General features: G+C 34.8%; 1 protein-coding gene across 1 annotated transcript in view; it reads left to right on the top strand.

Moving 5' to 3' along the window:
- Positions 1-25,257, top strand: part of MPP7 (MAGUK p55 scaffold protein 7) — a gene marked incomplete at its 5' end in the record, with an annotated part of 111,396 nt that overhangs the window by 66,417 nt on the left and 19,722 nt on the right. Inside the window, 3 exons of the mRNA XM_084253300.1 lie at positions 23-97; positions 276-472; positions 937-1,001. Of these exons, the coding sequence (XP_084109426.1) occupies positions 23-97; positions 276-472; positions 937-1,001 (337 nt within the window). The remainder of the gene's footprint in view (positions 1-22; positions 98-275; positions 473-936; positions 1,002-25,257) is intronic.

The following is a 25,257-nucleotide window of genomic DNA, read 5'->3' as shown; positions in this document are numbered from 1 at the left end:
TCTTTCTTTCCTTTGATATCAGGCGCAGTCTCAGGGAGCAATTACGTTTAAGATTATACCCAGCATCAAAGAGGAAACACCATCTAAAGAAGGAAAGGTAATCATTGCTTAAAAACCTTTGTGGGGGTGCTGATGTTTTTCCATCTATCCTCTTTAAACACAACAGGATGAATAGTCTATTTTTAAAAATTATTAGCTCTTAAATCAGAGTTGGAAGGATGTGGGCCGTTTCACACTTATTTTTCATATTTATTCTAAATGAAACCTCCTTTTAGGTGTTTATCAAAGCCCTCTTTGACTACGACCCTAATGAGGATAAAGCAATTCCATGTAAGGAAGCTGGACTTTCTTTCAAAAAGGGAGATATTCTTCAGATAATGTGCCAAGATGATGCAACCTGGTGGCAAGCGAAGCATGAAGGTGATGCCAATCCCCGGGCAGGCTTGATTCCCTCCAAGCATTTCCAGGAAAGGTGAGCTGCTGGCTCGTCAGCGTGGCCGTTCTTCAGCTGACCTTTCGTTCTCTGCAAAATGTCATCCCAGCATTGCTGTGATAAAATAAGCGCTGAAACTTTGCCTTCCGATCCTTGATCCCTCAGCGTGGATTTTGGTTTTGGCCTAAGTATGAATAATGATCCAAAATAATATAACAGCAGTAGGCCTGTAAGTTTTTGTTATAAAGCAAATGGAAAATAGCTTGGTAATATTTGAAACTGTATTGATTTGAACAACAAAAAAAGAAGAGAGATCTTGGAGTGAGATAACTTAAAAAAATTGGAAAGTAGAGGGTTTATTTCTTAATTTGAATTGATTTTGTTGTATTCATTTCTCCGCAAATTTTCAGTTTTTTCCTTAAAACTTTTTAATTCTTTGTAGTTATATTAATCTTGGACCTGTACTGATAATTCAAAGGCTTATTGACCTTATTTTCCCTCAGGAGATTGGCATTGAGACGGCCAGAAATACTAGCTCAGCCACTGAAAATTTCCAACAGAAAATCATGTAAGTTTGTTAATAAGAATACAGATTAATCAAATCTTGTTGTTTATTTTTACTTTTTAAGCAGATGTTGTAGTCAAATGAGAGGTCCTATTATTTTGTGGTGGCTTTTGGATCATTCCCAGGAATCAAGGAAATAAAAAATTCATTGCAGGAATATTAATGTGACTTTTAAAGAAAGTGGTACTTCGTGTTGCTTCTAGTAACCTCGTGGCTCCTTCTTTAAGAAAAAATTTAATAACCACTACTCTGATTTTTGAATCAGATTCAGATTTATATTACAATGAATATAGCCTAAAATGCAACTCTTATTTCTCCAAAGCCAGGATGTTTGGGTAAGTTATTTCTTGGTAAGGATTAGGGGGAAAATATTTATCACTTTCTTGGGCACCAAAGTTATTGTGCCTAAGAACAATTGTTCTTGTTCTTATTATTTCCTTTCTTATCCAGAAGTCATCATAACTCTGACCTATAACTTGTCTATTTGGCGTTATCACTAGAATAAATTAAAAGAAAATGAGAATGAGAAAAAGGATGATGTAGGACTATTGAGAAAAGATAACATGGATTAAGGTGCATTTTTCACTTCTGAAAGTCTCTCATCTTCCCACCTCTTTAAGCCCCCATCCCATAAATTTCCTACTTCATCTTCTCTAAATGTTTCACGGTTCTAGGTATTTTAAGAGAATACGAAAAGTTCTATGTTATGAGCAAATAAATGGTCCTGGAATTTTACACCAACATCTGTTTTTAGTATTGTTGCATTATTTCACATCTCCTGTTATTTCTGTCAGTTTGCAGAAGCTTATAGCCCAGGAATTATATTTTAAGAGAGCCAAACTGCAGTCGAGTATAAATCTTGCAAGCAGCAAACACTTAAAGTGGAGCACTGATTCAAAAGCCTGCTTGTTCTTGCTCCATTAAATCTGGGCAGAAGGAAAAAACACTTGTCATAGAATGCCACAGGTATTGTGACGTCAGAAAGCTTAAAGTTTAACCAGAATATTGCATTGTTTTCAAGTGTAATGAATTTTCACTGACAACTCATTCAACTGAAAGGAACTTAGACATATCCACCTGACTTGCTGTTGAAGGAATTTTAAAATCTGAGGCCTGCACATTTTTACTGTGGGATAAAATGTGTGTAAATTGAAAATGAAATAAATGTGATTCTAATGGAATCTCAATAGACACTCAAATTTGTTTGATTTTTGGCAGCTTAGAAATTAACAATTTGATATGATTAGGGATTTTATTTAAAATTTGTGATAAATTTTCACTAAAGATTGCATAAAGTCGTCTTTTTAATAACTTTCCTCCAACTGGTTTCAGTATAAATGTGTGGTGAATATAAAGGAGGTGTGTGTATGTGTGTGTATGTGTGTGTAAAAGTATTAATTTTATTAAAGGCTTTTTATTTTTTAACATACAGTACTTTTATGCGCTACTTCTTAAAAATACTGTTCCAAGATTTATCTTTTTACTGTATTGTCTTCAGTTGGATATTTTGTGTCTGTATTAATACATGCGTGTGTGTGTGTATATAATTTTCTTTTTTTTGCCTTTTGAATAATTTTTACAAATGTTTACTTTTATTTTCCATTTTTACTAGGTTTTATTTTACTGGGAGAGCATTGTTTGTTCTTATATTTAGATATTCTTTATTTGTGAGTAGAAGCAAATCCAGTTAACCTTGTCCAAATTAAACCTCTAGTGTATAGTAAATATGACCTGTGGAGAGACAGTATATTTCTATGAAAATTAAATAGGAAGCTAGTGTTTTTATTCTCAAAGATGTGAATTTCCATTTGAATTTTCTTTAAATATTGTATCATTGACCCCTGGACTCAGAAGTTGTGTAGAACTTGTTGTGTTTATGGGTATTTTTAAAGGCATTTGAAAGCTATTTGTTTTGTAGCCTGTATGTTGGGTAGAGACTTTTAGCTAAATCTTGCCATTTGCCTCATTTGGTCCTTAAATGTTTGGAATAACTTGATGTTATCATGCCCGTTGCTAAATTATAGAATAACATAATGAAGAAAAACTGAGGTTAACAGTCTTTTATTTTTATAATTTTAAATAATAATCCATAGGTTGGGTTTTAGGAAAAGTTTGATTTATTGGGAAATTTCTAAATGTCAATAAATATTTTCTGCAAAAAAGTTTACAGGTGGACCAAAACATAGGGAGATGTTTAAGCACTGAATTTGTAATAATGGCTTCACTAATTAAAAATATTAAATTAGCCAGTTAACTTTTCTTACAGTGATTGCTTCTGTTAGTATGATTTTATTATTATTATTTTGTTCAGGGTCTCCTCAGAAGCAGCTCATACTGTTATTAATTAATTAATTAATTAATTAACTCTTCTCTTGCATGGTTGTTAAGTTTTGGACAAAACATGCCCAAAACTCAGATGTGGCCACAGTTGTTCCTCCACCACCAAAGCACCCGTAGTCCATCACCATAGTCCCTGTGCTCTTCTTCTCCCCAACCCAGTCCCCAATTCCTTCTCATCCCCTCCTCTCCTGGATGCCTCATTATGATTTTATTCTTTATTTGATTCCCAGCATATTAGCATAAGTCAAGTTTGCATGGAGGAAAACGTATGGAAGATGCCTCTGAAATTTCAGGGGTTCGGTTATTATCAACCTAAGTCAAAAATGAATGGAGAAGCCCCACATTACTTATATTTACATTTGTATTTGTACTAGAGGTCTGGATGCCAGTAAACAAAATCAGAAGCCCTGATAACACCACCTTCTTCAGGCTTTAACGCTGGAGTCCTCGGGCAAAACTCTTGAGTGTGGGTGGAATTCATCTTCACTGTTGGTTTATTTCCTCCCTCTAAGGGCCTTGGCATGTCTCGAACATATCCAGAAAATAGGAATCTCAAGCAAAATAATTTGCCACATAAATTAAATATTCCTTAAAAAATAAAACATAAACTGGTAAAACTAAAACATCCCTAAGTTAAGAAGTTTGGTATAGGGACTCCACCTTCCTCTTTCCTCACCACCTATTTTTGGAAAATTATTTATCCAACAAAGAAATTAGAGTAGAATTCTGTTTCTTCCCTTCCTCCCTCATCAGATAATAGGTTCTCACATAAGAGATTTATATTAATAACACAGACAGAGAGCAGACCTGGAAGTCTGATGGGTCTCCTCTGATATGACCAACTTTTAGATTATAATATGAAAGACACAGATTAAGTGTTTTGGGAATGAGTAAGGATGTATCTAATGTTTCAGGTAACATAGAAGTAGTTTTCATGACAGGCACCTGGCAGCTTGCATTCTTGTGTCGATATAATTTAAAGTACTCTATAATTTTTCTGCCAAATACACATTTTTATAGTTCAGTTGCGTATATAAAGCAATACATCACCTAACCTTTCAAAAAGAAATAGGAATTTCTTTGATAGCTTTGAAATGTTTCTTCTCTTTTTATTGAATATAAGTATATTTTAAAAGCTGTCTTTCTAATCACATAAACCTTGATTTTATTTTAACTTTAATGGGATGTAATTTATATTTAAATCCAGTATATACAGTCTTCAAAAAGGGCTCTTGTTCATGTAGTATATTTTACAACAGAATATTCAAATATGACATTTTATTACAGTGCTTAGTTCCCCTTTTTTTGGTTACCAAAGAATAAATACCCCCCAAATTTCTAAAACTACTAATGGGATAATATTAACTAAAATTTTCCCTTTTACAAATTTTCTTGGAATTCTTTTAATTAAAAAAAACCAGAAATATACAATTTGTTGACCTTTTAGAGAGTAGAAGGTGAAAACATAAAATATTTTATTGTAGAATTTATTTTAACCAGTTGTGATGATCATCACCTGGGTGCAAAAGAAAGTAACTGTAGCGTAATGTCTCTTCAAACACAGTGTAACCATTCAAAGAGAAGCATTTTGTGTTTGGAAGATCAAAACTTACCATCAAAAGGATTTAAACATTGACTGAAAGAAGGATCCCTGTGTGAGTCTGGAAGTCCAAACTTTTTAAAATAATATATATAACTTTACAGATTGTTGTGACATACAGTTTTCAAAGATGAGGAAATACCTTCCTCCTGGCATCTTACGTGATACTTATTTAATGTGTTCATACACAAAGTTAATTCAGAAATTACCAACTAGATTGTTTATGTTGTTATGTTGTTTGTATGTATAAAACCTTGTTAAACATTTTCTTAATATTGGAGAGGTTTTGTGTAAACAGAAACATATGAGGTTTTAAAAAAATTACCACAAGTATTTCATTTTCCTCTTACATTCTTTGGAAGTTGCCAAAGTTAAGAGTTTGTATGGAAGGAGGGTCAGATGAACTAAGCTGTAAATGGCACATCTGATTATTTATGTCATGACATGGTTGAAGTGAATGCCTTTCTAATTATTATTGCTGGTTTTTCTTTCATCTTGGTAAACTATCTTCTTCTTACACATTTGATGTTCCTTCTAAAACATTCTCAGGACCCGTGCTGTTAAACTTTCCATATGCAGGGTTTAAGCCACACTGTCTCTGTATTTGTCCTGAGGACCCAATGTCGGGCAGGTAAAAAGGCTGGTTAGCCCGGGGTATGGTCTGTGGTCATGGTTTAGTGCAGACTTTCAGGAGAGATTGACATGGGAGGTGATGGTAGAGATAGGAACGTGGTTCCCAAGGTGGGGATTTAACTTGTAGGCCCAGTGAATAGTATCACACCAATATATTCAGTTTTTCCACTTAACAAGATTATTAGGTACGTCACATTCAGAGTAACAGCTACCAGTGTGGAAAGGTCATCAAATGTTCTTCATAAGAGTCTTCCCATCCCATTCTCTGAAGATAGCAGAATCACTCTTTGTGGCCTTGGTGGCCTCCCCACTGTGATTTTTATAATTTTCTCATCCTGGTCTTAAGTGCTTGAAGATAGTAGTGAGTAGATTCCTGATAAGGCAGGTAAGAGAGGAGGGCCCTGCTTGGCTCCTCTGTCCTGATAAACACCTGAGATTGAAGCTGGGATAGAGGCAGGGGCTAGAGACCCACGTGCTGGGAGGTGGGTGGGAGCCAGCTGGAAACTTGAAAGAAGCACCACCAGCAGCAGCAGTGCCCTATCTCCATAGCTCTGCCAGGACATGCACTTTCTAGTTTGAAGTTGGAGTAATTAGAAAGTGATTTTGATGTGATAGTATAGCCTAATTACAAACTCACTCTGGAGCCAGACTGCATGGGTTTGCCATTTTTTTCCACTTTGAGTGCTTAATTTCTCTGTACTTTCGATTTCTCATTTGTAAAATGAGGAAAATAATACTGGCCTTATAGAGCTTTTGGAGAATAATTAGGTTTATGTATTTAATATATGTAGAACAATGCCTTAAGAATCATGCTATATCCCAATTCTCTTCTGAAAGCACCTTTATATATGTGTATTTTCTTTGTTCAAACTTGCTAAGTCAAAGGGACTCTGTTCCTTCATTTTTCCTTCTGGTGTTTATTAAGCACGGTACTTGCTATTGAATGTATGTATGTGTTGTAGCATGCTAAAAATACTGGTCTCTTCTTAGGAATTACATGGGAGAAATATTCTTTTGAGAGTTTATGCAGCATATTCATGACCTTTTATTAGAACATGAAATATGTATATACTATATGTAATATAAACTACAGATGTTTTAGTGTGGTTTGGCTTTGGTGTTTTAATTTGTGGTGTGTGTGTGTGTGTGTGTGTGTGTGTGTGTGTGTGTGTGTGTGAGACATGGCTTTTATCTTCTGATTTACATTAAAAGTGGGTTTTTAATCAAGGTGCAGCCCTCAGTGTATCCTATTGTTCCTACAGGAAATAATACTCTGTCTCACCATCTGCTTTATGGTGGATTGTCTGAGATCTCAGACACTCTTAAACACAGTTTGTATTATTTCCTGCCTGCTTGGTTTGGCTAACCCATATCATGAAATTCATTGTTTGTCTTTTAAAGCCATTTTAGATGCCCATGGCATCACCAAGCTAAGAAATCAGTATAAACAAACATAACTTGGGTGACTCTTTTTGAGTATGTATCTGAATAATAATGGTCTGCATGTCATTTCCACTCATATTATTCAAGTAGAAACAACAGTTTGAGGACTCAGAGGTTTGTGAAAAGTAAAAATGCAGTAGTACACACTTAATTCTAAGTATTTTCTTTAATTTCCCTTCTGCAGTTTAGAGAGAGGCAACAGAGAGCTATTCTAATAGCCCCTGTTAACCCTCAAAGGTCCTGTGGTGAAATAAGTTCTGCATTGGTTTGTGGTTAGATTTTACTTCTCTTAAGTTGCTTGGACTTTCACTACCCTTCACCGAAGATGAGTTTCCTAACTCAAACTTTTAAAATTGCTGTCTTATTAGTAACCTAGAATTGTTTAGGATTGCTTTTTCAAATACCTTTCATCAAGTTAAATAGGACAAGAATAGAGTTCTGCTGGATTCATTTCATAGGTGCAATAACTTGATAATTGCTAGGAAATCATTAAATTTACAGTCTACATGAGGCATTTTAAGGGCAAAATTTGTTACTTCTAAAATCTTTCCTTTTTACTATTTTTTTAATCTCAAAATATCTTGTGTTGACTGGGCAGATTAGTTTATAAAGAGAACTGTTTTATGAAAATTAAATGCAATCCTCTTATTAAAGGTATTATTTTGAAAAAATACAGACAGGTTTTCCTGGTTATTTTTCCCATTGGGTGTTTAATAAGCTATATAAAATTTTCTCTTGTTTCTGCTTATTTGTAAAACATTCTATTTAGATCAAGACCACAGTGCAGTCTAAAATGTAGTTTTTCATGAATTCTTTTTATTCACTAATAATTTTGAAGTATTTAAGATACACTTGTTTTTTTTTCCCCCTTTGGCTTTTCTAAGATGAGGAAACAGTTGAGTGTGGTAGGTGGTTTTTTTTCCCCCTTTGATATAATATCTTCCTACTGTAATTGTATTTTCTGCACATTTAATCATTTCCTTTCTTGTTTTCTTTGTGCTTCTCAGAGGAAATTAAAGGTACATGTATAAAAGTTTCCCTGCAGTAGTCTAATAGTTTCACTTAGTGCACATATTTGTAGGAGTAAATCGACTCTAGCAAGTAGTTCATGATATAAAAGATGATGGTGCATCCTAACTTCTCTCTTGATATCACAGTACCAGAAATTATGGCTAGACTTTGTTTTAGAAAGATATATACTTTTTATTTTGCTTTATATGGCAAAAATACAGAAAGTAATCCGAAAAAATAGTACGTTATGCTTTTATCTGTCAGTAGTCTCAAAGGTGAATGAAGGAAGCAATCTTAATACAAATATATTAACAGACATTTTAACATAAGAATGTGGGAAGAATCTTTTCAGTTATATGATTTCTGTATAAGCTGTGCTATTCATTTCAGATGAATATTTATACAGAGATTAGAGGCCTACAGTAGTAAATAACTAAAATTTTTAAATCTACATTGCTCTGTATTCATTTAATTCATGGAAATAAACACATCATTTTAAAATGTTTTCATCTATTCATTTTTAAAATACAAAATAAAAATTAGAAACATTATGCTTTTATGCCTTCCCTACAGTAGTATCTGTTCCTCTCAAAAGAAAGGACCTCCTATCTTAATCTTAACCTTTCTGTCTAATCCAGTGAGCCAAAATAAGTGCTGTATTTTACATATTATCAAAGAACCTGATTTATAAAAATAAATTTACTTCGGGAATCAAGTGTTGTAATTTTCTTAACTATGAAAGTATAAATGTTTCAGGCAAGTCTTTTATAATTTTCTTGGAACTGCATCAAGGAAGCTCTGAAGAAGGCTGAAAAAAATAATTGCATGTTTCAGACTTACTTTAAACTTAAATATAAAACAAAATGTTTTATGTTTAAGAGTGGCATTGTGAGGGCTGTCCTTTGCTGTGCTTTACATAATTGTTTGAAGTAATTTATTTTTTGCATCTGTGGCTGGGCTTCTAACTGTTCTGCTTTATTTCTTGGCTTTTGTTCTGTTTGCTTTTACACTTCATCCAGAAGATGCTGACTATGCTGGTAACAACAGCGGAACCTATATAGGTGAGCAATTGGTCATGGAAGAGGATTTCTTTCTTTCTGTTGCTTTCTTCAAAACCATTATATTGTTTTATCTTAAATTAGCAATTTGCATTAGCATGTTCTGATACTGGGGGTGAGGGGCAGCATGAATCTTTATATTAAACAGGCTCAATGGGTTGGACACAAAGGATTTCGTAATATGCTTTTATTATTGCTCAGGAAGCTTTCCAAATGCTATATTTTTATAAACCATTCTATGTTTTTTGAAACAGCATCTTATTTGCATTAAGTAATTTTACTCCACTCATAGTATCTGGACTTTTCTAAATTATCTAGTTAACTGCGAATTAGTCAAAATATCTAAATAATAATATTTTGATGTGTTTTCTAGTGATTTATTATTCCCATAACATCTCCCAAATCACCACTGAATAAATAGCCCCAAATAGAGTTAAGCTTTATGATTAGCTTGCTGATGTGTACTGTAAGGAAAAATACCCAGTTTGGATAGCCAAAGGATGTTGTAAACAAAAACCAAGATTCCTATCAATTGCTAAAGGCATCAGAGTTCATCCATATCTCACTTCAGACTTTTTCTACCTCTGCTGTGTGTGGACACATTGACAAGTTCTGTGTTCTCTGTGTAAGAGGGAATGGTGTGGAAACACTATTTCAGTTTTAAGAGATTTTAGAATGTTAGAGATGATTATTTCAACCTCCCTATTTTCAGAGTAATATTTATGTATTTGATAATCATCACTTGGTTGTGGAAGAAATGTGCCAGTTAGTGTATTTGATATTTATTACATAATAATTCTAATACTGTGAATTTGATGATGTTTTGCCCTCTTTACAAATAGCAAAATAAGGCCCTGACAGTTTATGGAATTTATCTAAAGACCTAAAGATAATGAAATAGTGCATCCTGGTTTCAAATCCATATCTGTGTAACTATAACACCTATACTTTATCTTTAAGAATATGCTTCCCTCTAGTTTTCCATTTACAACCCCAAGATGAAACCCCATGCAGAAATAGAGTATTCCCGTTTTTAGGCTAGGAAAATTGTAATTTAGTAAGAGAGAATTACATGAGCAGAGAGGTGAAAATTAATTCTTTACTCATCTGGGAAAACGAGTGTGTGACAGATAACTCTGTGTGTCGACTAACACCTCTTACGTTCTCAGACACTGAATAGCTAAAGGCAGGAGGCATTTATTCTTATGACTCTGTGCTCAGCTGGATGGTTCTGGTGTGTTGGCTTGGCGAGTCTTTGCAGTGTGGTGGTTGCTGGAGTCTGGTTGGTATGGGAGGAAGCAGGTGTTTTCCTGGGTGAACGTTCTCTTATTTCATGAAGTTTTTACCTGTCAGTGAACTAGTCCAAATAATGGTCTCAGAGTTCCAGAGAGCAACAAGAGAAAGCAGTCTCCAGTGCTATGGAAGCTTCTGTTCATATCACATCCACTAATGTCTCATTGACCAAAACAAGTCCTATGACCAAGCCAGAACCAGCATGGGGGGAAACTTTCTGCAAACTTGGATGCAGGGAATGAGAAGATAATGGGTGGCCTATACTGCAATTAGACGGTAAGTGTATGCACATTCAATGAACAACTGTGGCATGAAGTAGCATCTGATGAGTATCACATCAAATGCTGTAATTGGGGAGTAGGGTGTGATCACCTCACTTGGAGGCAGTGAGCAACAGTCCTACAAGAGATAACATAAGAGCTGGATTGGGTGGAATTATGTGTAGTAGCAGAGGCTGAAGGTAATAGCATGGACAGTGATGAGTGTCACAGAGCACAAGGCATATTTAAGTTTGAGTGATATGTAGATGATGGAGCTGGAAATGAAGTATAGCCCTTGACAATGTGGTTTCTTTAATGTCAGGCTAAGTAATTTACATATTTATTAATTAAATTTTTGCCTGATGGTTGTACTTATATTACTGTTTGTATGAGAATAAAATAGGAGTTTTTATAGCATGTAGGAGTTTTATAAATTTAACGCGTAAGCAGATATAAATTGAAGTGCAAAAGTGATCAGCAAGCAGCATTTCTTTGGTGCATTCAAAGAAAATGAGTCCTGATAAAATGCCATTGGGTTTGGCATCCTGGCATTACTGATGAAATATGGAAAGCCACTTAACTGGAAGTCAAAATGTAAGGTGTTAAGAAATTGCAGAGTTGACAGTGAAAGAATGATAGCAGTTGAGTTAAGGCAGCATTTATGTGTGACGTTAGTAGAGGAACACAGTGGGATCATTTTTGTAGACAGGTGGAATCGATGGTAAAAGACTAAATTCCTAAGATAGGAAGTCATTGCTTGAACCCCACAGATGAGCCCCAAAGATGAGACTGTATGGAAGTAAGATGCTGGGATGCTTTAGATGAGAGAATTTTGGCATTAGCAGGTAAAGTTAAACATGCAGATAGCCCAATAGAAGGGAAAAATAGAAATAGATATAGAAAAGGTAGGGGGCTTTGTGCTACCGGAGACAATTCTATATTACCTAATTAAAGGTGACAATAGCACACCATCCAGGTGAAAGAGGAATGTCAGTAATCATATTATAATTCATGTCAAACTGGTGCCTCTCACACAGTCTGCAGGCTGTGCATAGACAAAAGATATGTTTTTGTTGGACCTACAAATTCAAGAAATTTTATGTAAAAATCACTGACTCCTTGGACAAAACAAAAGATTTGACCAAACTAGACCTTTATTTCTCCATGGGGATAATTAGCTGGAGCTGAGTTATAACTGACTCCTCAAAGGGATTACAAGCTCTCCACTTGGACACAGCTCCTTCCACCCATTGTCTCGCTGATGCTGACATGGAACATCTGTTGAAGTCATTCTCCTAACAGTTGGGTTGGCACTTGGATGATAATAGTGACGTGTTCCTTTGTATGCACGTATCTAGCTTCTCTAGACTTTCAAATTTACAAGTACTGCTTAGAATGTACAGAATTACTCCTGGTCTTAGAAACAGTAGTTTTCCTTTCCATGCTTTACTGTGACAAAAGGAAAAACCTGGTAGATGTGTTTTCATGTATGCACTTCATTGTGTCTTTTCTTTCTGGCCTATGTGGTTGTTATGACATATGGTTCACACACCTGGAAGTTCACCTAGATGGAGACAAGGGAATTTAACAAAATGACTGAGAAAAGCACACCATAAAAGATTTTGTGTTTTAAAATAAAGGATATGACATAATACATTGAGTAAATTCTTTCTTTTTTTTCATAATGGTAAGGTATTTTTCATACCATCAAATTCAATAACAGATACGAGTTTTTTCCTTTTTTTATTATTTTATATATTTTTTGCATCATTGTTCATTTTGTACGATGTATGCTTTCTCATCTCGGGTATAGTCCCCATGAAATTCCCACCACCAGTTCATCCACAACACCATCACTGTAGTCCCTTGTGCTCTTCCCTCCCCTATTTTGATCCTTCTCCCTCCTCCTTCACTGCAGAATGTCTCTGGTTTATAGTTGCCTGTTGATTTTGATTTTTTGAGTAAATTCTTTCTAATGGAGCATTTCTTCAAAAGAAGAAATTTTTTTAAATTGTATTACTTTTTAATGAGGAAACACTGGATTACAATCCTGTATATCATTTAAGAGTACAGGCTCACACCTCTTCTGATGTATGTTACCACACCACACCGACAAACAATACCCACAGTCCTCCACCAGAGTGCATGGCGACCTCTCTCTCCCCCTCCCCTATTCTGCTCTTATAGTCTCATTTCTACAGTCAGATTTTTAGGGTTTGTTTGGGTTTAGATTTGTCTGTTCCTTTGTTTTGTTTCTTTATATTCCACATGTGAGTGAAACCATCCAGTATTTGTTTTTCTTCTTCTGATTTACTTTGCTTAACATAGTCCCCTTCAGTTCCATCCGTGGTGGTGAAAGCTCATCCTTTTTTATAGCTGAGTTGTATTCCATTGTGTATATGGACCACATCTTAAAAAAATAAGCTTTTAACTAATGACCACATTTGAACTTGTTTGCAGAAGGAACAAGTTTGATCATAGTCTCTGGTTATTTTTTTTTTTAACTATAATATTGAATAGTTACTTTGTTGCAAATAGATTGAACAAATTGACTGTTTTGTAAAATTCTGTTTTCCTCCCAAAAGCCAAATCCTCACAAATTTTATGCCCCTTTCAAAGCGGTCGCAGAAGCAACATGCTGAAATAAACGGCACAATTGTTTTATGGCAAAAGTATATATTTGCTAAATGCCTGTTAATATAGTATGACTTAGGGCCTCCTCTGGTGGCACAGGCAGTTAAGCGCCACGCTGTGAAGCTGTCCGCAGCCTCTGCAGCGCCGGTTCAATCCCAGCCAGCCGGCGAGGGTCCCACATGGCAAGGCAGACCTCTCCTGTCTCACCTGCTGCTCCCCTCAGCAGTGTATTTCATCAGTCTGCCTGTTCTGTTCCCCGCTCTGTCTCTGGTCAGTCCTCTCATCCTCCTGCCAATTTGGTCTGTATCCCGGTTCTTGTATAAATAAATAAATACATGAATCTTAAAAAAAAATTAGTGTGGCTTTATGCAATATTATGACTTCATTAATTTTTCTTTTCTTATCTTTGCCTATTTTTCCCATCAGATTCTTTATCAGTCTCTGTTAATTTGATGAGCTGTCACTGTATTATAAGGTTTCTCTGTTGCCTGCATTTTCTTCTGGGGTTTTGGTTGTGTTTTACCTTTTATATGCCAAGTGACAGAGGCTATAGATATTTTAATTCTTATATAACCAAATTTCTGAAAGGTTTCTTTCTGTCTTCTGAGTTTTCTTTTTATTCTCTATACTAATATGGAAAATAATTAGAAAAATTATGTTTTTATCAAAGTAATGTATTTATTATGCTGAAGCATGTGAAATTGCTGTTTTTGTACTCAAAACAATAGAATGTCAGCATTTCCATATGGTTCTGTTTAAGAAATTGTTTGAAAAGTCAAATAATATTTCAAGTCTTATAACCAAAACCAGGAGTCTCCTTCCCTCTTCCAAGTCCACAGTCCCATATCCTTCCTCAAGAGACAATCACTTTAGTTCTGGTTAGCAGTTTCTTCTATATTTATAGAATATAACTATTATAATGCTATTTCTGTATTTTTTTCTTACATTTATTGAGTGCCTATTATGTTCTAGACTGTTCTGGACACTGGAGTTTTTGCAGAGATCAAAACAAGCATTCTTTCATAGAGCTTCCATATTGGAAGTAGGTTTGGGAACAGATAATGAAATAAATTATATGCTAAATGGTAATAAGTGTCATGAAAAAAAGTAAAATGGGAATGGAGTGGTGGGGACACAGGCAAGTGGGGCTTCAAATTTTAATAGGGTGGTTAAGACAGGTGTCCCTGAGAAGGTCATGTTTGATCCTGGTGGGGGATACATGTTCCAAGCAGTGGGACAGCATGTGCAAAGGCCCTGAGACAGGCCCTATTGCATCTAAGGATCAGTCAAGAGGCCACTGTGGCCACAGCAAAGTGAACAAGGGGGGAATGAGATAGGAAGGAGTTGGTGAAGTAACAAAACGATTGTGAAAGGGAGGGGAGTGGAGCAGAGTTCTTTGATTCATGTTCTGTGTGAGATGGTAATCATTAAAGGGTTCTGAGCAGAGCAGTGACAGGACCTGACTTATATTTTTAAGGGATCATTTTGGTTTATCTGTTGAGAATGGACTGTAGAACGGAATGGCAGAAATAAAGGAGCTATGTGTAGTTATCTAGGAAAGAAATGGTTGTGGCTTACACCAAGATATCATTTGAGTTAGTGAGAGGACATGAGAGTCTAGATACAATTTGAAAACAAACTGGGGTTTTTAGACAAATTGGAGTATCAAAGATGAGTGCATGGTTTTGAATTTAGTAGTTGCAACAATGTGGAGTTACTGTTTATAGATGGTAAAGAGAGGATTGTGGTGGGGAAGTTCCAATATTTGTTTGAGTTTTACTGTGTTTAAGGTCTCCAAATAGAGATGTCAAAGAGGTGATTGGTTAGGCATCTCTGAGTTCAGGATGTTGATTTTAAAGTTGACAAAGTTAGATCAAATTTAAAGACAGGAAGCTGCATGAGATCACCAGTTGTGCGTAAGAAGTAAACCACAGTGAAGCAGGAGGAGAACCAGGATTGTGGTTTTTTAGAGCCAAGTAAAGGCAAAATTTCAAGGAAGAAGTGGTCTATTTGACAGTCACTTACTGCATGTTATACACAGGATGATAGTATTTCAAATCACCACCTTCCTAGATACTTCATAGGGCCACTAGTTTTTAAAAAGTTCTCAGTACACAGGTGGGTCTGTATCTGTCCTCAGCACATGGCACCTTTATTCTGCTGTAGGACCACTCTCGGAAACAGTCAAGGAAGTTTTCTAGAAATTTAGCTTCTAATGAGGGCTTTTTCCAAGGAATGTTTAGAAGAATTTCTGAGGCACTGGCCTGTTTTAGAACCATTCCCTTGACCATCATCTGCCTCCACACCCTTTATCTCTGGAGTGTACAAAAGGAGAGGAGAAACAGAAATAATCTACATCAGAAGTGATCTATCCTGAAAACAGAATACCCTTAAACCAAAAATGGAACTGCCATGGTCCACTTGTAGATCTATGACCATATTGATCTAAATCAGCCAACATTCCAAGTGAAAACATTTGATTATTTACAATATCATTGAAATAAGTAAAACCAGCTCCACCCTACCCCCCAATATAGAATTGGCCCTTATCTGATGACTTGGTACTTTCTTGACAAAAAAAAAGTTCTTTGTAAAAATGATCTGCTTATTCTTTTGGAAAAATATAACATCATAAGACCCCAAGTACTGAATATCTATTTGTATATGAATTATATCTTAACATTGCATTTAATAAGGTCTCATAAATATGAAGGTGCACTGTGAGTTATGATCCTTATGCTGCATGACAAACTTCATTTCTTAGACCTTAGTGTATTTACCAATAAAAGACGTTTGGCTGTTAATATTGGAAGGGAGGGCAAAACTCACTGGACAATGTAAGTTGTGTGTTGTTTGCATAACATTTTGTTATAATGATGTAAAAATAAAGTGATTAGGTGCTGTAAATATCAATTGCAGCAAATTGTACCTTTTAAGGTTGAATTCCTGTAAGTCAGGTGCTGCCTATAAAGATTGTCAAAAATAGGGCCTCCCTGGTGGTGCAGCAGGGCTGTGAAGCTGTCTGCAGCCTGTGCAGTGCGGGTTCGATTCCTTGCCCGCTGCTGCTCTCTGCAGTGTCTTTGGTCCGTCTGCCTGTTCTGCTCCCCACACTCTCTGGTGAATTCTTTCACACTCCCGCGCCTCTGACCTGTACCCAGTTCTTATATAAATAAATAAATCTTAAAAAAAATTTGAGAAAAGATTGTCAAAAAAATTCATCTAGATTATTAGGAGTAATTCACTTCCTCCCATTAGCTTTTAAAATTTTTATTTAACTTTGGTGGATGGTGTGGAAGTCAGTGTATTTTTGTTGTGTGTGTGTGTGCTTCCAAAGGGGTAATTGCTTCTTGGTGGTAGAACAGTCAGTTGTAAAGATTCTCTCGCCTTTTTCCTTCCGAGCACGAAATCATTTTTTGACATTGGTGAGAATAACAGAATGATTTTCCTCTGGTTAATTCATTATAGAAATCTTGTTATAATCAGTTCACAAAGCACTACTTATCATGCATCTGTCTTCAAACATAATTTCTTGCAAATGGTTTCCTGAAAAATCAATTTTTCTCCACTTCTGCCCTTGCTGGAATACTTCATGCATTCTTTTAGAACAAGATCAGTTTTGGGACTTATGTAAGTCGAGACTGTTCTTTCTATTTAGCTGAAGTGTTTACCATAAAATTCAATAAAAACAAGACTATCCATTTGCTGTAATTTCTTTTAGATGTTATTATTTATCCATCTCTACTTCTGTGTGTTTTTCCCTTACCCAATTTTTTGCTTCTCCTATACTTAAGCACTAGTGATCCTTAACAAATTATATTGTTTTATAAATTCAATAAAAATTACCATTTGCTCCATTATTCAGTCATTTTATTAAAGAATGTTATGTAGGTGAGTACAACTATATCTGACTATACTGCCCTAACGTTTTTCCAGAAAAATAAAAATTTATACAAAGGAGACATTTAGAAGCATTCTTTCAAAAGGCTGTATAGCTTCTTTCTTGAACAAGAAAGAATTCTGCATAATCTCAACATGTCTGGAATACTACTTGGAAATTTTTTTCTGACAGAAAGAAACTGTTGCTGCCTGGAGAATTTTGGGTTGCATAGACTAAAACTTAAAAAAAATATTAAAATTTCAAATTTCTTATTCCCTTCTTTTTTAGGGCTATATTTTTATATTTAATTTTTGTGTGCCTATTGTGCTTTCTCATAATTTTGAAAGTGTAATTAAAAATTCATCTCTTTATTAGCAGACTGAGAAAAAGTTTAATTCTCATATGGTTTCTCTTTAATGGTAGTGCTGTGTCTTCCTTGCTTTGAAAATAAGTTGTCTTAGTATCAGGAAAACTTGTTAACGATTACATTTTTTTTCCTTGGAAATCACAAATTAATATACTAACTTTCATGATTTCTTTAGGTACTTTGAGTTTCTATTTTTATTTTTAGCTTGACATGAGTGAAAGTTTCAAGAGTTTTTATGGCATTTGAACATTTCTTTACGATTTACTATGAGCAACTTTGAACCTGTAACATTCCAGAGAAAAATTTCTTTTCCTTTGTTCGAAAGCCTTTTCCCCCTTTATATACACAATTATCATCTGCATGGTTAGTTAATATAATCCATCATAACCTTCATGTTTCTTCAGTAATTTCCCCCTGACTCTTCTATAAGATGAATGTAGAATCTGACTGACTCAGCCTCTTCAGATCTCAATAACTTTTATAGTTTGTGTTTACATTTCTTTTAAAATTAAACCTCCTCCCAAGCTCTATATTTGTTTGTTGCTTTAAGATGTTCCTAATTATCCTCCTTTGTCTTTGGGATAATTTTATGATTGGCATAATTTTGTCTTAGTATCATGTTACCACATAGTTTTTACATGTCTGTTAGGATTTATATCATTATAACAACATTGGCATTATATTAAAAATGTTTATTTTAATGGAAATTTTCAATGCTTTGTTGTCAGGACCTTAACATTGTATAACAATTCCCAGATGCGTAGATTTTATTAATGTCTATATGTCTTTAAAACTTCTTCAGAAGTTCATTTATTAAAATGAACTCTCTTCCTTGTAATTAAGTTACTTATTGAACTTATTAAATATTTATTGGTCAAATTAGTCTAAATTTTAAGATATTACAAATAATTTTTATGCAGTGTTTTTTTGAATTCTCCCTAATTTAAAGAAAATAAATCCACATTTTATGTTTAATGTGAAAAAACAATTTAAGGTGAAAAAACCAGAGTTCATTTTTATATCCTTTTAAGAAGTTAGTCAGTTTTCTTGACACTGTTCATACCATATAAATACATTTCTTTAAAAAAAAAAAGAAAAACTTTAGAGTATCTCCTTCCATAAAGCTTTAATTTTTGAGGCACCTGTGACAAATACCGTTTTATTATGATTCAAACAGATTTCACTGAGACTCTTCTTTTACCATTCTATAAAATCTGGAAAACTTAATTACACTATAGCTACATATAATTGAAATTATAGGTTAATTTAATTATATATTGATAGCTTATTATTAACAGCTTTAGGGTGCATAATATTTGATTTAATATACCAGATTGATTATCTAAAGAAATATCATAAAAAAATTGAAACTGTTCATTTGAAAATTGCAGGTGACAGTATAGTAATATTCATTTTCTTTGAATTAATAGAAAGGATCCACTTTACTTTCATTCACATGTGTTGTTAATGGATATGTTCGCTCATAAAATTATCAGGTGTTTTGTAAAAAAGGTCAAAATTTTATGGAAAACTGAGATCGTTAAAATTCAAAATAATTACAAAATTATTTATGGAAGCCAAAGAATATAACAATGTGTGACTTTAAAAAAACTGCTAACATTTGCAATTGTAGGATAGATATCTATCTAGGTGTAATCAGTGTTACTAGTTTGATTGTAGTTTTCAGAACCTGTGGCTTTTCTTCTTACCTTCTCTTCTTGGGTAAGTATGATTCCCAATCTGTCTTCCCTAACCTTTGACCTCTAGTTCCTATACTACATTCTCACTTAGAAAAATTGTCTTTTGTTGTTTTCGCCTTCACTGCTTTTTCTATACTATAGTATATTGGCTATATTAGATGATTGTGAAAATAAAAACTTGGTCTATTATCGTAATCACTTGCCTCTCAGATACAGTCAAAATATATTTTGTTTTATATGTTGATATAGCCACACAAATCTGCTAATACTGGATTCCATTTGCTTGCTTACATAGTATGAGCTCTTTTTTTGTGGAATTATTTTCAAATTATAAAATTATATAACATTATGGAAAGTTTGAAAAATAGAACAAAATATTTGCCCACAGTCCTTGCTCCCTAACACAAGTATTACCTGTTTTTATACATTTTCTTCTGTACATTTGTATCCATATCAATTTTTGTATTAGTAAAAAAAAGTAAAACTTCTTGGGTAAGTATGACTATTGCATTCTCTCCAGTTCTTTCCATTAGCTGTTATATCTAATGCATTTCTGTGGTGCTGTATAGTTTATAGTTACAGTTTAATGGTTTCAACCCCATGCTTCATAATTTAATCATTTCCATACTTCTGTATATCTTGATGCTTCCAGGTTTTTTACTGTTAAAAATATCCCTAACATTTGAAATTATAGGCTAGATAAACAAAATATTTATGTACAATATTAAAATTACTTGAATAGTAAATGAGTTTTAATTTACATATGCAAGTACAAAGTTTATTTTAATTATTGAATACAATGTAGATAACTTGAAAATAACCTAACCAAATTCACAACCGCCTGAGTTCGGTTTTTAATTTAAGAGAAATGTCAAAACCAAATCAGATAGTTCTTGGTATAAAAATATTACTTTCTAGTCATGAGTCTATGCTGTGAAATTCCTTAAAGTGTAAGCATTCCCCCTAGAAGCTTGGAAGCTTTTTGAGGGAAGTGATATTTTTATGTATTTTTGTATTTTGCACATTAGCATACAGAGAAATATCAAATATGTATTAAATCATAATTGAAAAAAGTATTAACAGAAAAAGTTTATATTTTAATCCCTAAATTAAACTACCCTTTGATAATTTCATATTAAATTATCCTCATGAAGTAACAGAAAACTCATCTTTTCTATTGCACGTCTGTGTATGTAGAGAAACACTAAAAACTTCCTTCTTGAATTTATTTTCTCATTTAATATTTAAACCAAAGTCTTGGCAATCTTGTTTTACTAAATTGCCATAAAAGAGCTACTTAAACCCCAGGATTGTTCTCTTTGCCTCTTTGGGTTGCTGCGAGAATTAAATGAACACACCCAGAGACAGCAAGTTGAGTGGTGTCTGTTGTCTTGTAAAAGTTCTCAATACATATTAATTCCCATCACTACAATTTGTACTGTTTTGGGATTGACATTGTTTAGAAGAATTATCAAAGCTCACCTTAACAATCATCTTGTTTTGGTCATGACATAATAACAAGTAGTCTGTACTTCAGTACAATGTGTGACTCAACAAAAAGTAGTGAAAGAATTGTTTGGTAAATATCTCTGGGACCATAGGTTCATTATTTAGAAAAATACAAACTTACAGCCTCTCCTCACAAGCTTGATCTCAGAATTCCAGCTGAGTAATTTGAATAGCAAATGAATAAATTAGTAATTCCAGATGGGTTTAAAAAGTTAAGTGTAAAGAAAGCCATGCAGCCAAGTTTTTAAACCTAAGAGAATATAGGTAAGTATCAGACCTAAGGGTAGTAAAGTCATAAAAACAATGGAAGAAGTGATGGAGAAAAGATATGTACATATTCAAATACATAAACCATTACTATTCATGAAAAAGTTAAGAAAAATCAAGTCTTAAAACTCATAGGGCCAAGCATTTTGACCTTAAAAAATAAGGTGAGTATATGTGTTTCTGTAGACCCTAATCAAAATATGATCAAATGTATTAAACAATAATTTAGAGAAGGAAAAAATGCAGATGAAACAACCCTCAACCCTACTAGCAATGCAAGTAAAATGATAGCAGCTTACTGCTTCTCAGGTCACTAAAGATTTCAAAGTGATTAGAATTCCTTTAATGAGAATGGTAGTGTGGGCAGTTGCACATACTCTTGGAAATGTATATTGTTATGAACTGATCTGAGAAGCATTTGGGTAACATCTATCTAGCTTCTAGCAATTTGTCCTAATGAAATCATCAGTGGGCCAAATAAGAGGCAGGTGTAGGGATGTTTATCATATTCTTATTGAAATAAAGAGGAAATAGCAAGCTACTTGAAATGTCACCTTTTACAGTAAAAAACAAAATTAAAGCTATACTATTAAATGACAAATTAACAAGTCATCAGAAATTATTTCTACAGGGAAATATTAGCTAAGAAATGTCTTTGTGATTAGGGGGTGACCTGCAACTGCAGTCTTTCTACAAAGTCTTCCCTATTATAATAAAGTCAGCCTGCCATTCCCTTAAAAAATGCAAATCTAGCAGCTGTGGGTAAGTGCCCTGGAAAAAGCCTGTTCATAAAAATGTTGAGCCAATTATAAATTATAAAAATGTGAAATATAAGGAAAATATATATAGAAACTGTTCCCTTCTCCAAATTTCTCATTACTGTGTCTTTTCCCTTCTTTTAAAAGCCAACTCTTGCTAAGACTTTTGCATTGAAAATAAACTAGATATAAGTAGGTTCAGGGTTATTCATTCACATTTGCCTGAAAAAAGGCCTCTGCTTACCTTCAGTTTAAGTACACGTTCTTTTAATAAGAGAATGAAATAAGATCTGAAAGCAAGAAATGATTAACCCCTTTTCCTGACAGTTTACTTTTCCTGAAACTTAGATTTAATGAAGATGTGCTGACATCACTTCTTATATTGTGAAGTTTGAATGTTAAGAGTCTCTTGAACAAGCTGATGAGACTCAACAAAAACAAAGAAAATAATCCAGTCAAAAAATGGGCAGAAGAGCTTAAAAGAAACTTCTCTGATGAGGAAATGCAATTGGCCAACATGCATATGAAAAAATGTTCAGCATCACTTGTAATCAGGGAAATGCAAATCAAAACTACCATGAGATACCATCTTACACCAGTGAGAATGGCACATATTAAAAAAACTAGCAACAACAAATGTTGGCAAGCTTGTGGAGAAAAAGGAACTCTCTTGCACTGTTGGTGGGAGAGCAAACTCGTCCAACCACTATGGAGAGCTGTGTGGAGATTTCTTGACCTACTAAACATAGAGCTTCCATATGATCCAGCAATTCCACTCCTAGGTATTTACCCAAAGGACACAGAAACATCAATTCCAAAGAGCACCTGCACCCCTATGTTTATAGCAGCACTAATTACAATAGCTCAGCTTTGGAAACAACCCAAATGCCCCAAAATAGATGATTCGCTCAAGAAGATGTGGTACATATACACAATGGAATATTACTCAGCATTCAAAAAAGATAAACACATGCAATTTGCAGCAACATGGATGGAGCTGGAAGGGATCATGCTCAGCGAAATAAGCCAGAAAGAAAAAGAAAAATACCGGATGGTCTCACTTATAGCAGGAATCTAGAAAACTTAAATAAGGGACCAGGAAAAAGAATAACTATAAGAAAGAAAATATCAAAATCAACAAACAACTATGAACCAGAGACACTCTATGGGGAGTGGGGGATGGGGAAAGGAGGGATTGGTGTTAAAATAAGGGGGTTGTCATTGTATGGTGAATATAAAAATAAAATTTAAAAAAGTCTCTTGAACAACATGCCTAAGTTTGCCATCACCTACTACTCACAGAGGGTAGGTCCTAGGAAAAAAAGCTGTTTTGTTTCGGTTTTGGTCTGAGAAATAATCACAAGTAAGTGCTCTGCATTTCAGACCTTTTATCATATTCTCTATTCTAGTTGTCTTATTGGTTGCTCTGGGTGGTGAATTTTTCTTGTTTCCTTTCTCTAATATATGTGTGTACACATATATGTGTGTACACGTGTGTGTGTATATACATGTATAATGTGTGATGTAAATACGGAACATAAAGGTTTTTGTGGATCAGGGGAGGAAAGGATCATAAGTATGGAAGACAGAAGGTAAGAATGCTCTTTAAATATAGTAACAAATACATCTGTAGAAAGTGTATCTAAAAAAATGAAATGATAATTTGTTGTCTTTACTCACTGCTTTAATACCTTGCTTCTTAAAGAGTTTCTTTAAATATTTAACATCTTTAAATCTGGCTTTAATTTTAATACGTGTCTCTTTCACAACATTAACCAATTAAAAATTTATAAAGCCCTTCATTTGATTTTTCCTGTCTTGCTTTACTGTGTGGTATGAGGGTACAGGGGGCTGTGATGTGTTCTGGTCCTGAAGGTACATGCAGTCAGCTGAAGACATTTGTGTGTACTAACCTACTGCTACCGAAAGTGGTGTCGCCTTACGGCAAATACTGGGCCAAAGGCTTTACGTAAATTATTTAACCCTTAGCCCTGTGAGGCAGGTACTGTCTTTATCCTCATTTTAATGTTGTGAGAAATGAGCCTTAGAAAAGTTTTTAATGTTGGCAAGTCACTAACTGGCGGGTAAGTCACCTACAGGACCTATAGGCTAACCGAGCCCTGGTCTTTGCTCTCTGGCACGTGTGATATGCTGTGTGGGCAAATGTCTGTGGCCGCCTAATTGCCTCTTTTCCTGTATTATCGATGGAGTACAAAGGGTCATGGCAGTCGAGCTTCATAATCTGTGGGAGTTCACTTGCTGGCCAGTTGCCATCTGGAAAACTGATGGGAATAAGATGGCCATGGCCTCAGAGCCATCAGGGAGCAGGGATGTAGTGGGCCTGGTGGTCGCCCTAGTTCCTTTCAGCTCAGAGCCTTTGTGAATGCAGTGTATTGTCATTTTGTCTGCTTCTGGAATTTTCTCTTGTGAAAATACTTCAAGTGTGTCCTGCTTTCTTTCTTGAAATTTACATTTTAAAAAAAGGAACTGGCGTGATTGTAGGGTTTTTGTGGTTGCGTATTAAAATTACTTCAATGCAGCACACTTTGGCAGCCCCTATTCGGTACCAGATGCTCTATGGTGCTCATCCCCTAGGATCTGTGGGCCGAGGCCCTGTCTCCAATGTCCACAGTAGTCACATGATGACCTTCTCTTTGTCCCCTCTGTATCTGTTGTTTATGACGAAAGTAAAAACTTCAGTTCATTGTAAGGCTTGGTTAGATAAGCGCTTACGCTGAAGTTTGGGACTTAATGGGATTCTGGACCAGAAAGATTCCAAGTCTTTGCTTTTGGTCTTCATTTGCTTTGGATGAGGCATTATGTCCCAGTTAGTCCGTTCCTGTGCTGTAAGTTGGTAGTGACTAGAGGAAAAAACCTCTCTCCATACTAGGAATTTCTACTTGCTTATCCTATAATTGCCTCCCATGAAGCACGGACTGTGGGAACCTGGCACTGGAACACCATGAAATAGCAGTATAGGAAAGTTACTGGTACAGATGTGTCAGTTTTGTGCTAAGCTGGAAGTGCTAAGCCATTTTTCTACTGGATTCCTATCTGGACCAGCAGGCATAGGTAACTGATTAGGGGAAGGGGTGGGATGGGATAAATTGAGAGAAACACTGCGCTGAAGCAGTGAGGTCTGGCATAATGTTGAGAGGGCTCTGTGATAGAAGGATCCTATTTCCAGGTTCTCATGAGTTTCTCTCAATTGACTAGAAAATGAGAATGAAGAGAATAATACACAGCTTTCCCTCTGACTCTGTATAGAAGTTTGACCTCTGTGTGTGTGTGATTACAGCGTTCACACATCTTTTCCTCATGGTAAGACGGGAATTGTACATTGCTCTTGTTACTTTCCTCAGATCTCATCTTTTTGGAGTAAAATACCATAGGGTTTCATCCATTTTTTGCTTGCTTTGTCCTCTTTACCCATTGCCTTTGTAAGAGAGCTTTGAGTAAAATTATCTTCCTGTTTCAAAAAGTTTGTAAACCTTTTCCTTCAATGGATC

Source organism: Talpa europaea (assembly GCF_964194135.1).
Source record: "Talpa europaea genome assembly, chromosome: 14".
Classification (NCBI taxonomy): Eukaryota; Metazoa; Chordata; class Mammalia; order Eulipotyphla; family Talpidae; genus Talpa; species Talpa europaea.
This window is presented reverse-complemented; position numbering and strand designations above follow the sequence as displayed.